General features: G+C 36.0%; 1 protein-coding gene across 2 annotated transcripts in view; it reads left to right on the forward strand.

The window, feature by feature from the left end:
* The window catches only part of SPRED1 (sprouty related EVH1 domain containing 1), a 117,527-nt gene extending 99,277 nt beyond the window's left edge, over nucleotides 1-18,250 (forward strand). For both annotated transcript variants that reach the window (XM_082443280.1, XM_082443279.1), the window contains 2 exons: nucleotides 11,750-11,851; nucleotides 13,974-18,250. In XM_082443280.1, the coding sequence (XP_082299406.1) occupies nucleotides 11,750-11,851; nucleotides 13,974-14,624 (753 nt within the window). In that variant the 3' untranslated portion in view covers nucleotides 14,625-18,250. The remainder of the gene's footprint in view (nucleotides 1-11,749; nucleotides 11,852-13,973) is intronic.
* The last annotated feature ends 796 nt before the right edge of the window (nucleotides 18,251-19,046 follow it).

The raw sequence follows: 19,046 nt of genomic DNA on the forward strand, positions 1-19,046 counted from the left end.
GACACATATAAAGAAAAAAAAGGTTTTTGTACGTTTTAGGTATCAGTCCTTTATCAGGTATCTTTTGCAATATTTTCTCTTACTCTGTGACTTGTCTTCTCATTCTCTTGATTTTATTTTTCAGAGTAGATGTTTTTAATTTTAATGAGGCCCAGCTTATCAATGCTTTCTTTCATGAATCTTTGATATATCTTAAAAGTCACTGCCATAACCAAAGTCATCTATTCTGTTCCATTGACCTATTTTTTTTTTGCTGGTACCACACCATCTTTCTTAATGTAGCTTTATAAAAGATCTTGAAGTCAGGTAATGTCAGTCCTCTAACTTTTATTCTCCCTCAGTATTGTGTTGGGTATTCTGGGTCTTTTGCCTCTCTATGTAAACTTTAGAACCATTTTGTTAATATCCACAAAATAACTTGCTGGGATTTTAATTGGGATTGCATTGAATCTATAGGCCAGCTGGGGAAAAACTGACATGTTGACAGCATTGAATCTTCCAATTTACAAACATGGAATATCTATATTTATTTCTTTGATTTCATTCATCAGAGTTTGATAGTTTTCCTCATACAGATCTTGTACGTATTTTGTTAGATTTATGCATTAAGTATTTCATTTTGGGGGATGCTAACGTAAATGGTTTTTAATTTCAAATTCCACTTCTGGTTTTTTTGTTTGTTTGTTTGTTTTTGCTGCACCGCATAGCATGTGGAATCTTAGTTCCCTGACCCGGGATCAAACCTTTGCCCCCTGCAGTGGAAGCACAGAGTCTTAACCCCTGGACCACCCGGGAAGTCCCTTGTTCATTGCTGGTTATAGAAAAGTGATTGTCATTTGTATATAAGCCTTGTATCCTGCAACTTTACTTTAAATCATTTATTAGATGCAGGAGTTATTTTGTTGATTTTTTTCAAATTTTCTATATAGATGATCATGTCATCTGTGAACATGGACAGCTTTATTTCTTTCTTCTCAATCTGTATACTGTTTATCTCTTTTTCTTGTCTTACTGCATTAGCTAGAAATTCCAGTATGATGTTGAAAAGGAATGGTGAGAGAAGGGACATCCTTGCCTCCTTGTACCTGATCTTAGTGGGAAAACTTAAAGTTTCTCACCATTAATTATATTAGTTTCAGGGTTTCTGTAGATATTCTTTATAAGTTGGAGAACTTCTCCACTGTTCCCAATTTACAGAGTTTTTATCATGAATGGGTGTTGGATTTTGTCAAATACTTTTTCTCAATATATCGATAAGATCATGTGATTTGATGTGTTACATTAATAGATCTTTTAATATTAAACCAGCCTTGCATAGTGGGGTTGAATCCACTTGGTCATGATGTATAATTCTTTCTATACATTTTTGGATTCAATGAGCTAATATTTTGTTGAGGATTTTTGCATCAGTGTTTATTTGAGATGTCTGTATTTTTGTTTGTTTTCCTTTTTGGTAATGTTTTTGTCTGGTTTTAGGATTAAGATAATGCTGACCTCTTGGAATGAGTTAGGAAGTATTTTCTGTTTTCTATCTTCTGAAAGAGATTGGAGAGAATTGGTATAATTTCTTCCTTAAATATTTTGTGGTATTCACCAGTAAACTCCAGCTGGATCTATGTGCTTTCTATTTTGGAAGGTTATTAATTATCAGTTCAACTTCTTTAATAGATATAGACCTATTCAGATTGTTTTCTTCTTCTTGTGTGAGTTTTGGCAGATTGTGCCTTTCAAGGAATAGATCCATTTCACCTAGGTTATGAGATTTGTGGATGTAGAGTTGTTCATAGCATTCCTTTATTATCCTTTTAAATATTCATAGAATCTGTAGTGATACCTCCTCTTTCGTTTCTGATAGTTAGTGATTTGTGTCCTCTTTTTTTTTCTCTTAGTTGTCCTGACTAGAGGCTTATCAGTTTTGCAGATCTTTTTAAAGAACCAGCTTTTGGTTTAATTAATATTCTCTGTTGATTTCCTACTTTCAGTTTCATTGATTTCTACTCTAATTCTTATTATTTCTTTTCCTTGCTGTGGATTGAATCTTTTCCTAGTTTTCTAAGGTAGAAACTTATATTATTGATTTTAGATCTTCTTTCCTTATATATTTAATGCTATAAATTTCCCTCTATGCACTACTATTGCTGTATCCCACAACATTTGATAAGTTGTGTTTTCATTTCTGTTTCGTTCAAAATAATTTTTAATTTCTCTTGAGATTTCTTCTTTGACCCATGCATTATTTAGAAGTGTGTTGTTTAACCTCCACTTATTTGGTGATTTTCCAGATACCCTTCTGTTACTGAGTTCTACGTTAATTCCTTTGTAGTCTGAGAACGGACATTGTATGATTTCTACTCTTTTAAATTTGTTAAGGTTTGTTTTATGTTCAAGAATGTGGTCTATCTTGCTTAAGGTTCCATGTAAGCTTGAGAAAATGTATTCTGCTGTTGTTGGATGAAGTAGTCTTCAGATGTCAATTATATCCACTTGATTGAAGGTGTTGTTTGGTTCACCTGTGTCCTTACTGATTCTCTGCCTGCTGAATCTGTTCATTTCTTTATTATTTTTTGGCATCTTTACTGGAGTATAATTGCTTTACAATGTTGTGTTAGTTTCTACTGTGTAACAAAATGAACCAGTTATATGTATACATATATCCCCATATCCCCTCCCTCTTACACCTCCCTCCCACCCTCCCTATCCCACACCTCTAGGTGGTCACAGAGCACTGAGCTGATCTCCCTGTGTTATGCAGCTGCTTCCCACTAGCTTTCTATTTTGCATTTGGTAGTGTATATATGTCAATGCTACTCTTTCACTTCATCCCAGCTTACCTTACCCACTCCCCGTGTCCTCAAGTCCATTCTCTACGTCTGTGTCTTTATTCCTGTCCTGCCCCTAGGTTCATCAGAAGCACTTTTTTTTTTTAGGTTCCATATATATGTGTTAGCATACGGTATTTGTTTTTCTCTTTCTGACTTACTTCACTCTGTATGACAGACTCTAGGTCCATCCACCTCACTGCAAATAACTCAATTTCATTTCTTTTCATAGGCAAGTAATACTCCATTATATATATGTGCCACATCTTCTTTATCCATTCATCTGTCAACGGACACTTAGGTTGCTTCCATTTCCTGGCTATTGTAAATAGTGCTGCAATGAACATTGTGGTACATGTCTCTTTTTGAATTATGGTTTTCTCAGGGTATATGCCCGGTAGTGGGATTGCTGGGTCATACGGTAATTCTATTTTTAGTTTTTTAAGGAACCTCCAAACTGTTCTCCATAGTGGCTATGTCAATTTACATTCCCACCAACGTGCAAGAGGGTTCCCATTTCTCCACACCCTCTCCAGCATTTATTGTTTGGAGATTTTTGGATGATGGCCATTCTCACCGGTGTGAGGTGATACCTCATTGTGGTTTTGATTTGCATTTCTCTAATGATTAGTGATGTTGAGCATCCTTTCATGTGTTTGTCGGCAATCTGTATATCTTCTTTGGAGAAATGTCTATTTAGGTCTTCTGCCCATTTTTGGATTGGGTTGTTTGTTTTTTTCATATTGAACTGCATGAGCTGCTTGTATATTTTGGAGATTAATCCTTTGTCAGTTGCTTCATTTGCAAATATTTTCTCCCATTCTGAGGGTTATCTTTTCGTCTTGTTTATGGTTTCCTTTGCTGTGCAAAAGCTTTGAAGTTTCATTAGGTCCCATTTGATCATTTTTGTTTTTATTTCCATTTCTCTAGGAGGTGGGTCAAAAAGGATCTTGCTGTGATTTATGTCATAGAGTGTTCTGCCTATGTTTCCCTCTAAGAGTTTTATAGTGTCTAGCCTTACATTTAGGTCTTTAATCCATTTTGAGTTTATTTTTGTGTATGGTGTTACGGAGTGTTCTAATTTCATTCTTTTACATGTAGCTGTCCAGTTTTCCCAGCACCACTTATTGAAGAGGCTGTCTTTTGTCCATTGTGTATCCTTGCCTCCTTTATCACAGATAAGGTGACCATGTGTGCATGGGTTTCTCTGGGCTTTCTATCCTGTTCCATTGATCTATATTTCTGTTTTTGAGCCAGTACCAACCATACTGTCTTGATTACTGTACCTTTGTAGTATAGTGTGAAGTCAGGGAGCCTGATTCCTCCAGCTCCATTTTTCTTTCTCAGGATTGCTTCAGCTGTTCGGGGTCTCTTGTGTTTCCATTCATATTGTAAAACTTTTTGTTCTAGTTCTGTGAAAAATGTCATTGGTAGCTTGCTAGGGATTACATTGAATCTGTAGATTGCTTTGGGTAGTAGTATAGTCATTTTCACAAGGTTGATTCTTCCAATCCAAGAACATGTTATATCTCTCCATCTGTTTGTATCGTCTTTAATTTCTTTCATCAGTGTCTTACAGTTTTCTGCATACAGGTCTTTTGTCTCCTTAGGTAGGTTTATTCCTAGGTATTTTAGTCTCTTTGTTGCAATGGTAAATGGGATTGTTTCCTTAATTTCTTTTTCAGATTTTTCATCATTAGTGTATAGGAATGCAAGAGATTTTGTGCATTAATTTTGTATCCTGCTACTTTACCAAATTCATTGATTATGTCTGGTAGTTTTCTGGTAGCATCTTTAGGGTTCTCTATGTATAGTATCATGTCATCTGCAAACAGTGACAGTTTTACTTCTTCTTTTCCAATTTGGATTCCTTTTATTTCTTTTTCTTCTCTGATTGCTGTGGCTAAAACTTCCAAAACCATGTTGAATAACAGTGGTGAGAGTAGGCAACCTTGTCTTATTCCTGATCTTAGAGGAAATGGGTTCACTTTTTCACCATTGAGAACGATGTTGGCTGTGGGTTTGTCATATATGGCCTTTATTATGTTGAGGTAGGTTCCCTCTATGCCCACTTTCTGGAGAGTTTTTATCATAAATGGGTGTTGAATTTTGTCAAAAGCTTTTTCTGCATCTATTGAGAGGATCATACGGTTTTTATCCTTCAGTTTGTTAATATGGTGTATCACATTGATCGATTTGCATATATTGAAGAATCCTTGCGTTCCTGTGATAAACCCCACTTGATCATGGTGTATGGTCCTTTTAACGTGCTGTTGGATTCTGTTTGCTAGTATTTTGTTGAGGATTTTTGCATCTATGTTCATCAGTGATATTGGTCTGTAGTTTTCTTTCTTTGTGACATCTTTGTCTGGTTTTGGTATCAGGGTGATGGTGGCATCGTAGGATGAATTTGGGAGTGTTCCCCCCTCTGCTATATCTTGGAAGAGTGTGAGAAGGGTGGGTGTTAGCTCTTCTCTAAATGTTTGATAGAATTCACCTGTGAAGCCATCTGGTCCTGGGCTTTTGTTTGTTGGAAGATTCTTAATCACAGTTTCAGTTTCAGTACTTGTGATTGGTCTCTTCATATTTTCTATTTCTTCCTGGTTCAGTTTCAGAAGGTTATGCTTTTCTAAGAATTTGTCCATTTCTTCCAGGTTGTCCATTTTATTGGCATATAGTTGCTTGTAGTAGTCTCTCATGATCCTCTGTATTTCTGCAGTGTCAGTTGTTACTTCTCCTTTTGCATTTCTAATTCTGTTGATTTGAGTTTTCTCCCTTTTTTTCTTGATGAGTCTGGCTAATGGTTTATCAGTTTTGTTTATCTTCTCAAAGAACCAGCTTTTTTAGTTTTTTTGATCTTTGCTCTTGTTTCCTTCATTTTGTTTTCATTTATTTCTGATCTGATCTTTATGATTTCCTTCCTTCTGCTAACTTTGGCGGGTTTTTTTGTTCTTCTTTCTCTAATTGCTTTAGGTGTAAGGTTAGGTTGTTTATTTGAGATTTTTATTGTTTCTTGAGGTAGGATTGTATTGTTATAAACTTCCATCTTAGAACTGCTTTTGCTGCATCCCATAGGTTTTGGGCCATCTTGTTTCCATTGTCATTTGTTTCTAGGAATTTTTTGATTTCCTGTTTGATTTCTTCAGTGATCTCTTGGTTATTTAGTAGAATATTGTTTAGCCTCCATGTGTTTATATTTTTTACAGTTTTTTTCCTGTAATTGATATCTCGTCTCATAGCATTGTGGTCGGAAAAGATACTTGTTACTATTTCAGTTTTCTTAAATTTACTGAGGCTTGATTTGTGACCCAAGATATGATCTATCCTGGAGAATGTTCCATGAGCACTTAAGTAGAAAGTGTATTCTGTTGTTTTTGGATGGAATGTCCTATAAATATCAATTAAGTCTATCTGGTCTAATGTGTCTTTTAAAGCTTGTGTTTCCTTTTTTATTTTCATTTTGGATGATCTGTCCTTTGGTGAAAGTGGGGTGGGTGTTAAAGTACCCTACTATTATTGTTACTGTTGATTCCCCCTTTTATGGCTGTTAGCATTTGCCTTATGTATTGCGGTGCTCCTATGTTGGGTACATAAATATTCACAATTGTTATATCTTCTTCTTGGATTGATCCCTTGATCATTATGTAGTTCTTTGTCTCTTGTAATAGTCTTTATTTTAAAGTCTGTGTTTTGTCTGATATGAGTATTGCTACTTCAGCTTTCTTTTGATTTCCATTTGTATGGAATACCTTTTTCCATCCCCTCACTTGCAGTCTGTATGTGTCCCTAGGTCTGAAGTGGGTCTCTTGTAGACAGCATATATGCGGGTCTTGTTTTTGTATCCATTCAGCCAATCTGTGTCTTTTGGTTGGAAGATTTAATCCATTTACATTGAAGTTAATTATCGATATGTATGGTCCTATTACCATTTTCTTAATTGTTTTCAGTTTGTTTTTGTAGATCTTTTCCTTCTCTTGTGTTTCCTGCCTAGAGAAGTTCCTTTAGCATTTGTTGTAAAGCTGGTTTAGTGGTGCTGAATTCTCTTAACTTTTGCTTGTCTGTAAAGGTTTTAATTTCTCTGTTGAATCTGAATGTGATCCTTGCTGGGTAGAGTAATCTTGGTTGTAGGTTTTTCCCTTTCATCACTTTAATATATCCTACCACTCCCTTCTGGTTTGGAGAGTTTCTGCTGAAAGATCAGCTGTTAATCTTATGAGGTTTCCCTTGTATGTTATTTGTTGCTTTTCCCTTGCTGCTTTTAATATTTTTTCTTTGAATTTATTTTTTGATAGTTTGATTAATATGTGTCTTGTCATGTTTCTCCTTGGCTTTATCCTGTATGGGACTCTCTGCACTTCCTGTACTTGACTGACTATTTCCTTTCCCATGTTGGGGAAGTTTTCAACTATAATCTTTTCAAATATTTTCTCAGACCCTTTCTTTTTCTCTTCTTCTTCTGAGACCCCTGTAATCAAATGTTTGTTCATTTACTGTTGTCCCAGAGGTCTCTGAGACTGTCCTCAATTCTTTTCATTCTTTTTTCTTTATTCTGCTCTGCGGTAGTTATTTCCACTATTTTATCTTCCAAGTCACCTGTCCGTTCTTCTGCCTCAGTTATTCTGGTATTGATTCCTTCTAGAGAATTTTTAATTTTACTTATTGTGTTGTTCATTATTTGTTTGCTTTTTAGTTCTTCTGGGTCCTTGTTAAACATTTCTTGTATTTTCTCTATTCTATTTCCAAGATTTTGGATCACCTTTACTATCATTACTCTGAATTCTTTTTCAAGTAGACTGCCTATTTCCTCTTCATTTGTTTGGTCTGGTGGGTTTTTACCTTGCTCCTTCATCTGCTGCATATTTCTCTGTTTTCTCATTTTGTTTAACTTATTGTGTTTGGGGTCTCCTTTTCACAGGCTGCAGGTTCATATTTCCTGTTATTTTTGGTGTGTCCCCCCAGTGGGTGAGGTTGGTTCAGTGGCTTGTGTAGGCTTCCTGGTGGAGGGGACTGGTGCCTGTGTTCTGGTGGGTGGAGCTGTTTGTTGTCCTTCTGGTGGGCAGGGCTGCAGCCAGTGGTGTGTTTTGGAGTGTCCTTGAACTTAGTATGACTTTAGGCAGCCTCTCTGCTCATGGAGCAGAGAGGCTGCCTAAAGTCATACTGTGTTCCTGTCTTGCTGGTTGTTTGGCATGGGGCATCCAGCACTGGAGCTTGCTGGCCGTTGGGTGGAGCTGGGTCTTAGTGTTGAGATGAAGATCTCTGAGAGAGCTCTCGCTGATTGATAATATGTGGGGCTGGGAGGTTTCTGGTGGTCCAGTGTCCTGGACTCAGTACTCCCACCGTGGAGGCTCAGGCCCGACACCCATTCGGAGTACCAAGACCCTCCCAGCCACATGACTCAGAAAAAAAGGAAGAAAGAAAAACAACAACAACCCAAAAAATGAACAGACAGAACCCTAGGACACATGGTAAAAGCAAACCCCTGGTGAAATTTCAGACCCACAGAAAATTGGGTCTGCTTCATTCGGAAGATCCAGTAGTGAGCCAAAAGAAGCCAAGAAGGATGGATTCCAGGTATGCAGAGATTGTAAAGTTACTTTTGGTTCTCAAGACATCAGTCTGTTCATTTCTGATAGAGAGGGATGTTGAAGTCTCCAGCTATGATAATGGGTGTATCCGTTTCCTTGAGGTTCTATCAGTTTTTGCCTCATGTAATTTGATGCTGTGTTGTTAAACACATATACATTGAGGATTGTTATGTCTTCTTGGGGAATTAACCCCTTTATCATTATATAATGCCTTCTTTATCACTGATAACTTTCTTTGTTTTGAAGTCTGCTCTGTCTGAAATTAATATAGGAACTCCTGCTTTCTTTTGGTTAGTATTAGCGTGGTGTATTATTCTCCAGCCATTTACTTTTACTCTAACAACACTAAACCACTTTACAGTGAGTGGGAGTACTTTATAATAACCATAATCCTAATTCCTCCTTCCACCCCTTGCATCACTGCTGTCAGTCATCTTATTTTATGTACATATATATATGCATATGTATGTAAATATGTGCATAATCATACATGATCAAATACACTGTTGCTGTTTGTTTTTGTTTTTGGCCACGCTGCTTGGCATGCAGGACCTTTAGTTCCCTGACCAAGGATTGAACCCATGCCCCTTGCAGTGGAAGCATGGATTCTTAACCACTGGACCGCCGGGGAGGTCCCCCACTGTTGCTATTTTTTGAACAAACTTCTGTTAGCTCAGTTAAGAATGAGAAAATTAAAATTTTTATTTTATTTTCACTTATTTCTTCTTAAATGCTCTTCCATTCTCATGTAGATACAAGTTTCTGACCTATATTATTTTCCTTCTCTCTAAAGAACGTCTGTTAACATTTCTTATAAGGCAGGTCTACCAGCAACAAATTTCCTCCATTTTTTTTTGCTTAAGAAAGTCTTTATGTCTCTCACATTTTTTTTAATGTTTATTTTTTAATTTAATTTTTCTTTTACATGATAGCTTGTCTCTCTTAATCCCCTACCCCCATGTTGCCCCTCCCCTCTTCCCTCTACCCACTGAGAACCACTAATTTGTTCTCTGTATCTGAGAGTCTGTTTCTTTTTTGTTATAGTCAATAGTTTGTTGTATTTTTTAGATTTCACATGCAAGTGGTTTCATAGAGTATTTTTCTTTCTCTGTCTGACTTACTTCACTTAGTGAAATACCCTCCAAGTCCATCTATGTTGTTGGAAATGTCAAAATTTCATTCTTTTTTATGGATGATAATATTCCATTTCGTGTGTGTGTGTGTGCGTGTGTGCGCTCACACGTGTGTGTGTGTGTATACACACCACGTCTTATCCATTCATCTGTTGATGGACACTTAGGTTGCTTCCATAGCTTGGCAATTGTAAATACTGCTGCTATAAACATTGGGGTGCATGTATCTTTTCAAATTAGTGTTCATGTTTCTTTCAGATATATACCCAGAAGTGGAATTGCTGGGTCATATGGTAGTTCTATTTTTAGTTTTTTGAGAAACCTCCATACTCTTTTCCACAGTGGTTGCACCAATACATTCCCACCAGTCTCCTTCACTTCTGAAGGATAATTTTGCAGGGTACAGAATTCTAGGTTGGCGGATTTTTTCTCTTACCACTTTAACTATTTCACTTCACTCTTCTTGCTTGCATGGTTTCTGCAGAGAAGTCAGATGTTAATTACTCTTTATAAGTAAAATATTTTTTCCTCTGGCATCTTTCAGGATTTTTTTCTTTGATTTTTTATAGTTTGAAAATGATATGCTTAGGTGCTTTTTTTTTTTTTTCCTTTTTCCTTCCCTCCATTTTCCTGCTTGCTGTTCTCTGAGCTTCTTGGATATGTGATTGGACATCTGACATTAATTTGGGTAAATTCTCAGTCATTATTATTTCATATATTTCTTTTGTTCCTTTCGCTCTTTCTTCATCTGTTCTTTCTGTTTTGTGTATGTTACACCTTTTGTAGTTGTCCCACAGTTCTTGAATAGTCTTTTTTTTTTTCAGTCTTTATTATCTTTCCTTTCAATTTTGGAGATTTCTATTGCTTAATCCTCAAGCTCAGAGATTTTTTTCCTCAGCCATGTCCAGTCTACTAAGCTCATCAAAGTTATTCTTATTCTTAGTACTTCTGATCTATAGATTTTTTGGGGGGGGTGGTATTCTTTATTAGGATTTCTATTTCTCTGCTTTCATTGCTCATTTGTTCTTGTATGCTATCTACTTTAAACATTGGAGTCTTAGCATATTAATCATAGTTGTTTTAAATTCCTAGTCTGCTGAGTCCAATATCCCTGCCATATCTGGTTCTGATGCTTGTTCTGTCATTTCAAAATGTATTTTCGTCTTTTGGTATGTTTTTTTAATCATTTTTCTTGGTTGCTAGACATGATGTGCTGGGTAAAAGGAACTGCTGTAAATAAGCCTTTAGTGATGTAGTGGTAAAGTGTACAGGAAGAGGAAGTATTCTACAGTTGTGATTAGGTCTCAGTCTTTTAGTCTGAGCCTTTCCCTCAGGATTGTGAATATCACAATTATTTATCAGTTTTTTCTCTCCCTTAGGTGCGTCAGATGGTTAGAGTTGACTAGTGTTGGGTATATCCCCTCCTTCAGATCAAATAGACTCTGATAATACCACAGTAGGTCAGACCCTCCTTAACTAGTTTTTCCTGAGGACAGGCCTTGTTAAGAACAGAGTGTTCTGGCACATTTCATAATGGTTCCTTCTCCACTCCCCTGCTGGAAGCATGTACGGATTTTTCTGATACTTATTGTGGGAACCTGGTTGATCTCCTAGAGGAAAACTCACAAGAGTTTGGGGGCTTCACAATGACTGTCCCCACCGCCAACCAGGAGTTTTTTTTAACTCTCCGAGTTGTCCATCCTGAGCCTCCAGCAATTTGTCAATTACAGTTGAGTTTTTTTTTTCCCCCCCCCACCCTGGCACTGGTTTCCATGGTGATTTTCACTCATGAGTCTCTGCTCTGGTAAGCAGTGACTCCCTTTTTTTTGCTGTCTCTCTCTGCAGTCTTAGGGGTGGGGTTTGCCCTGTGTCCTCCTCTCCATGGATCTAAGAGGAGTTGTCGATATTTTTTTGTTGTTGTTCAGCTTTTTTACTTGTTGTTACAATAGAGTGGCAGCTTCCAAGCTCCTTATATGCCAAAACAGAAACCAGAAGTCTGTATTACTTTTTAAATTAAATTTTAAATGTATAAGGAAAGACCTAAGTTTAAATAATAAATAGGATGACTCAAGTAATGCTTTTTGTTAAAACCATTTTGAAAAACCTTACTGCTAATAGATTATGAAGTTTTGGAATACACATTATATATAGTTTTATTAAAAGTAAGGAATGCATTCTTTTGTCACTTAAGTAGAAATTGTTTGTATTTTAGATAATGTTCAGTCATCCAGGCCTAGACATTCAGGGCAGAAGTATAGAATATGTACAGCGGCAAATACCCAAGGAATGTGGAAGCCTAAAGTCCCAAAATAAGGTAAGTAATCTTAGTTTTATCTTCTGATTTGGAATGTAACTAATTAACATGTAAGTGAAATTTTCCAGTCTTTCTAATTCTCCATATAGTTGTACTAGAATTGTTTTTTAGTATATAAATTTTCTATTTGTTTATATATACTTCTAAACCCCATTACTTAAATTCCCTCCAAATTTCTGGTTTGAGTCTGGGGGATTGTCAGTATACTTATCACCAATAGGAATCGTATGTTGTAATTTAATGGTCTGCATCCATCACTCCACCTTTAGTCCAGACGTGGACTTTTTTTAGCCACAATTCCAAATATATGGGGAATAGAAGTCTGCCCCAACGTGGATCCATGTGCTTACTTACAGAGTAGTCACTGTGTCCAGGGACCGGCACTAGAAGATAGAAATGTGACTACTAGACGCCCACTTATATGGGTGAAGGGAAGCGTCATTTTGATTTATGCCTGAAAGGTTTACTTTTCTCCCTGGCCTCAAGGAAATAGCCTCCCCAGAAGGATGAGAGAGTGTGATGTGTTTTAAGTCATTTTCAGAGACTTGTATAGCCCACCTATGAACACGTATGTCTTTGTATTAGTTTGCCAGGGCTGTCATAACAAAATACCACAGACAGAGTGGCTTGAACAACAAAAATGTATTTGCTTACAGTTCTGGAAACTGGAAGTCCCAGTTCAAGGTGTTGATGCATTTGGTTTCTTCTGTGGCCTTTCTCCTTGGCTTGCCAATGGTCACCTTCTGGCTGTGCTTTTTTTCCTCTGTGCACCCACATCTCTGGTCTCTCTCTCTCTCTCTTTCTGTCCAAGTTTCTTCTTCTTATAAGGATACCAATCAAATTGGATTAAGGCCTACCCTAAGGGCCTTATATTTTAATCACCATTTTAAAAGGCCCTATTTCCAAATGCAGTCACATTCTGATATACTGAGGATTGGGGCATCAACATATGGATTTGGGGGGACACAGTTCAGCCCATAACATTCCACCCTCTGGTCCCTCTTCTCACATGCAAAATACATTCACCCCATCACAACACCCCAAAAAACTTAACCCATTCTGGCATCACCTCTAGGTCCCAAATCCCATCTAAATACCATCTAAGTCAAGTGTAAGTGAACTCAAAGTTTGATTCATCCTGAGGCAAAATTCCTCTGGGCTCATGAGGGAGGTGGCCCCACCCCCTTGGCCATCAGTGATAGCATCTTCCTGAGAATTTTCTTGCTCTTCAAATTCTGGTTCATTTTTGTTTCAAAAATTACTATTTCAATTAATCACTTTCTTCTCATATTGTAGTATAAGCAGCAGGGAGGAACTAGGCTGCACCCTCAGCACTTTGCTTGTAAATTTCTGCTAAATATCCAAGTCCATCACTCACAAATTCTACCTTCCACAAGAGACTAGAATACAATTCACCCGCATTCTTTGCCACTTTATAACAAGGATCAACTTTCCTCTGGTGTCAACAGTATGTTCCTCATTTCCATCCAAGCCCTCACCAGAAGCACCTTTAATGTTCTTATTTCTACCAAGTCTCTTCAAAGTTACCTAGCCTTTTTATAACATGCACCTCAAAACTCTTTCAGCCCCTACCCATTACCCAGTTCCAAAGGCACTGCCACATTTTTAGATGTTTGTTAGCACAACATCCTACACCTTGGTACTAAAATCTGTATGAGTCAGGGTTCTCCAGAGAAACAGAACCAACAAGAGAGATATATATATAAAGAGAAAGAGATTTATTTTAAGGAATTGGCTCATGTGATGGTAGAGGTACATATTCAAAATCTGCAGGGTAGGCTGTCAGGCTTGAGACCCAGGGAAGAGCTGTAGTCTGTATCCAAAGGCAGACTGCTGGTAGAATTCCTTCTTGCTCCAGCAAGGTCAGTCTTTGTACTATTAAAGCCTTCAACTGATTGGATGAAAGCCACCTACGTCATGGAGAATAATCTGCTACACTTACGGTCTACCCATTGAAATGTTTATCTCGTCCAAGAAACATCTTCACTTAAACATGTAAAATAATGTTTGCCAAATATCTGGGCACTGTGGCCCAGCCAAGTTGGCACATAAAATTAACCTTCACAGTCATTATTGCAATTTTCATCTCTTTCCTTTTTAGGTCCCTTTGAAATCAATCCGACATGTCAGCTTTCAAGATGAGGATGAGATTGTCAGAATAAACCCTCGCGATATCTTAATACGTCGCTATGCAGACTACAGACATCCTGACATGTGGAAAAGTGACTTGGAGAGAGATGATACTGACTCCAGTATTCAGTTTTCTAAACCAGACAGTAAAAAATCAGACTATCTATACTCTTGTGGGGATGAGACTAAGTTAAGTTCACTCAAAGACTCTGTGGTATTTAAGACACAGCCTTCCTCATTAAAATTTAAGAAGTCAAAACGAAGAAAAGAAGATGGTGAACGTTCTCGCTGCGTATACTGCCAAGAAAGGTTTAATCATGAAGAAAATGGCAGGGGAAAATGTCAGGATGCTCCAGACCCTATTAAAAGATGCATATATCAAGTTAGTTGCATGCTCTGTGCAGAGAGCATGTTGTATCATTGTATGTCAGACTCAGAGGGAGATTTTTCTGATCCCTGTTCATGTGACACTAGCGATGACAAGTTCTGCTTACGATGGTTAGCCCTAGTAGCTTTGTCTTTCATTGTACCATGTATGTGCTGCTACGTCCCTTTGAGAATGTGCCATCGTTGTGGTGAGGCGTGTGGGTGCTGTGGTGGGAAACATAAAGCTGCTGGATGAAAGCATCCAGTGCCAAAATGAGCTTAAAATCTCTGTGTCCAGGAATTAGCTAACTTGGATTTGTGGAAGCTTTTGGCAAGCATTATGAAATCTTGCCTGGTATCATTGGGGCCACACGTGGAGGAAGCAGAACTCATCAGTTCTTGGCATTTCACAAATGCTAGCCATGCCTAACTTTTTCCCTGGAGTGCATGGCATGTTTTGTTGCAGGTTCTAAAGAATATTTGCAAAAGGAAACCATTTCTGGTTATTGGCTATATAAAGTGAGCATAAATATGATCCAACTAAAAGGGATTAATTTTTTGGCATTTTTGTATATTTATGCATTAGGTGATGGGACTTTTAAAGGTTTGAATTCATTAAGATATAAACTTAAAGTGCACTAGGGGACAGTTGATTTCAATCTAAAAAAAGTTAACACTTGGGAACTGTAAGAAGTAAAACAAGTGCAACTAAATCATTTATTAGTTGTTTTTTGAAAGCAGTTTTATGTATAAATAACAAATGTTTATATTTAACTAAATATAAGGTACGAATTATTACATATTAAACTTTTCCTCCCCTTCCTAGTTCTGAAGTAGATGTACATATATCTACTGTCACATTCCATTATATTTTGAATATTTTACTTATCTAGTTAATAACATTTTTGTTCCATGTGAATGATTTGATATTTTCATTGTCATTTCCCTTTGGCTACAGTTTATATTGAGTTATATCTGTACATTCTGGTAATCTAAAATCCTTAAAAAAATATTCTAATAGCCTTGAGTGACCAACTTTTTTTTAAAGCACAGATGTAATTGTCTAATGTTATGATGGGAACATAACACTTATTTTTATATGAAAAGAGACTGAGTAAACATTATAGAAAAAAGTAAGGTTTTGGGTTGTTGTTTTGTTTTTTGTGGTATTCAACCAGCAAGTTGTTTTCTTTCAGAGTTTCCTCCTTCAAAAAATTATATTGCATTTACAAATGTTTTACAAGGTGAAAAGTGTAACTGGATAGTTGGAGTAAGTAAAACAGTTTCCTCCTGAGATTTCCACTTATCATTCTGCTAAACCAGAATATGTTCAGCTGTGTTACTAACTTTTTAGCTTAATTCTCAGTGCTTATTATCACATAACAATGATAACTTTTCTCAATTGCATTTTATTTTATTTAAACTGGCCAAAAGCAAAATTATTTTATGTAAAGGATGTGCTAAACTATCCCAAGAAAGTATTTAATCCAGCATTGTGAGTGAAATATCTTGTACGTATAAATTTATTTCTTTTGCAGAGCATTGTCTTACTGGATGTTTTATTTACAAAGTAGTTGGATAAATGTTCTAGCAAATTGTTTGAAGTACTTTGGGGTCAAATTGTCTTTTTTTTTTTTTAAGTGTTACATTAAAACTCTAACCAAGTAAGGGGTTCCTTAAGAACATTCCCTTAAAGGGAAAAGTTGAGAAGTGTGCCTTTTTTTAATGGCTTGAAGTTTCAGAAGTGATAAAAATTAAAATCACACTACTGTTAGAAGCTCATTTTCTATGCAGGTTTTTAAATGTCATTTATGTAATCATTCTTTCTACGTATCACACTTAAGCTTGTGTTAGCTTTCTTCTTTTGCCCCAGATCAAACTGAACAATGTATATAACACTATCTGTCTGTAAAATACTTTTTTTAAGAAAGCATTTATATTTATATGACAGCTTGAACTGACAACATTGTGTATATAGATCATCTTAAAGTATTATTTCACATTGAAAAGAAGAAAAATATATTGATAACTATAGATGTTATGAAGAAGAGGTTATTTCTAGTTTTGTACTAAAAATTAATTGGATTAACTAAGTCCAAAACATGACACCGTAGCAGCAGTTTTAAGTCTTATTTTTACTGTTTATATATTTGGAAGCTGCTACACCAGATGATCTTCATCCCTGAAGTTTTCAGCTAAACTTGGTTTCCTAGAATAGACTGTTAACTTTCAAAATTACTTTTTATTGGTAAAATGGAAATACTGGTTTTCCTTGTGAATGACTTTTCATATTTGTAAGTGCTGAGTTTATAATTCAGGTTTGATCAGGTGTGAACAACTGAAGAAAATAACTTGCTGGCTATATAGGAAAATGCTGTGGAAATGAACTGTGTATATACTTCTGGGAAGAACAAATTTAATCATTTCTTCTGTTGAGCACTAATCAGTATAGTGCAACTCCTGGTCCTGTACTGTATTTTATATGCAACATATATGCTTTAATATTTTAATGTTTGTGCATTAATATTTTCAATTTGTTTAACCACTTTGCTGCTAAGATTTTTCCGTCCCATCCCCATTTTTTCCTTTACAGTTTTAAACAAGTTTCTTCATTAAAAACTATGGTCATGAAATGGTTTTTATTTTACCTTGGATCTTTATAGTTTAACACACCCAGGTTCCAAATCAGTCTAGAAGACTAACTGATAATATAATGTTACCTGAATCCCTATGTGGAAATTTTCTCTTGAGTAAATTAGAATTCTTATGTGAATTCTTAGGTTAAATTTCTCATTCTTAAACGTGTATAGGTATATTCAGGAACATTTTCTCGTTCTGCATACAGATTTGGCACTGCCAATTGGCTTGTCCTCTAAAACCTTTCTCTTTGGTTTTAATCTGGTAGTAGAAGCAAATGGCTAAACAAAACTGCTTAAGTAATAGTAAATATTGAAAATGAAATCATCTAGATGGCATGACAAGAAAGACTTTCGTCTGATGGCTTGTTCAGAATTGATAATCCTTAAATGATTTGTCTCCTGACTTGACAGGGGAATCATTTGATTTCTGAAGAAATATGAGGTATGTAACTTCAGCACCACCTACTGGATGATTTATAGACCATACGTGAGGTGGCAGTTGGGATCTGACAGGGTTCATCATTACTACCAGTAAAGGGCTATTTAAGTGGTGGCCACCTCCAAATGGAGAAAGCAGGAATAAGAAATATCTCAAAGGAACTGTAAAACCAATCTTTTCCCTAATGTGTCTTGTTGAAAGATTTTAAGCACTTTTTTCTTACATATCCTGTTTTAAAATATTTATCAATATTTGGAACTGGCAATCAAACTTAATGTGCTGCCAAAGCATTTATAGAACCAATTCTTTCAACTTGCAAAAGCCATTACCAAAATGGTATTCTTACTTTTCCTCCCATTACCAGTCAGGGAGAATTTTTTAGAAAAAATAAACATCACTGTATTTCATCATGACAACTTCAGAGAGTGTGTGTGTCTCTGGGATGATGTTGGGCAGGGGTTAAAATTTAAAGGGGGAAACTTAAAACTACCTATTTTCATTGGTTATTCAGCAGTGCCTAAAATGAACTTTTGAAGTAATACAAATGCACTTTCAATTCATGTGTATAGTGCCATCTGATATCTTGGGTAAGTCTTGTCTTTTCTTTTTCTCTCCCAGCCCCCCCTTAAATGAACACTACAGAGATGTTTCTTAATACCTATATGTCTCCGAAATACAGGAAATACGTACTTTCCTCCAGATTTAAAGAATCTTAAGGATGTTTGTTTTGTTGAAATTTACTTTAGGTTTTGTGATACACTTTGGAATATGTGTTTAAGATTGGGTTTTTTATTTTAGCCTAAAGATATATTAAACAAGTGTAACATTTTTCTACATGAAACTTTGAAAACTTTAGTTACCTGGAAAACATAGATTCTTAACTAAATATTCTTATTCTTAATTTGATTTCCAAGATTACATTTCTAAGTATAAGGGGAAGCACTAGAAACTTGCATCATTGTTACACTAAAAAAAAAAAAAAAATTGGTCTATTCTCCACAATAATAGCACCATAAGGTGTTTTGCAGTAAGTCAAAACAAAGAAATCACAACCTGAGATAATTTATATAAACCAAAAAATAAGGTGGGGGGGCTTTAAGTTATTAAGGTACTGTTTGCCTAGCAGCCAGGTGGTTATAAAACTTTGATATGCTTTGAAACACTGATGTTAGCCATTGTTCCTGAAAGCTCCTTAAATTGCATAAGTTGCTAGTTTTGAAATTTTTCAAGAATAATCTAGTTGAAAAGCCTTTGTATTAAAGATACACATAGAGATTTTTGTGAACATTGCCAGTATGTAGTATCATTTGCTTTCTATTTTTGACCTCAAAAGTGCCTCACTTGTATATTATTTCCATTAAAAGCTTGACTGCATTCTTTCCAATAAGCAATGAAAAATTGTTTAACTCATGTCATAATGTATCTCCTTAGATATAGTTGACTAGCTTGATAGTTTTGGATATATAATGTAAATACGCATATATAAGTTTGTAACTGTTTTTGTTACATCATACCCATGTAATTGGACATATCAGATGATATCATAAGAATTTGTTTTAATTACCTGATTAAACCTATCATGAAATATAAAAAGACTTTT

This window comes from Balaenoptera physalus (assembly GCF_965194825.1).
Source record: "Balaenoptera physalus genome assembly, chromosome: 2".
Taxonomy (NCBI): domain Eukaryota; kingdom Metazoa; phylum Chordata; class Mammalia; order Artiodactyla; family Balaenopteridae; genus Balaenoptera; species Balaenoptera physalus.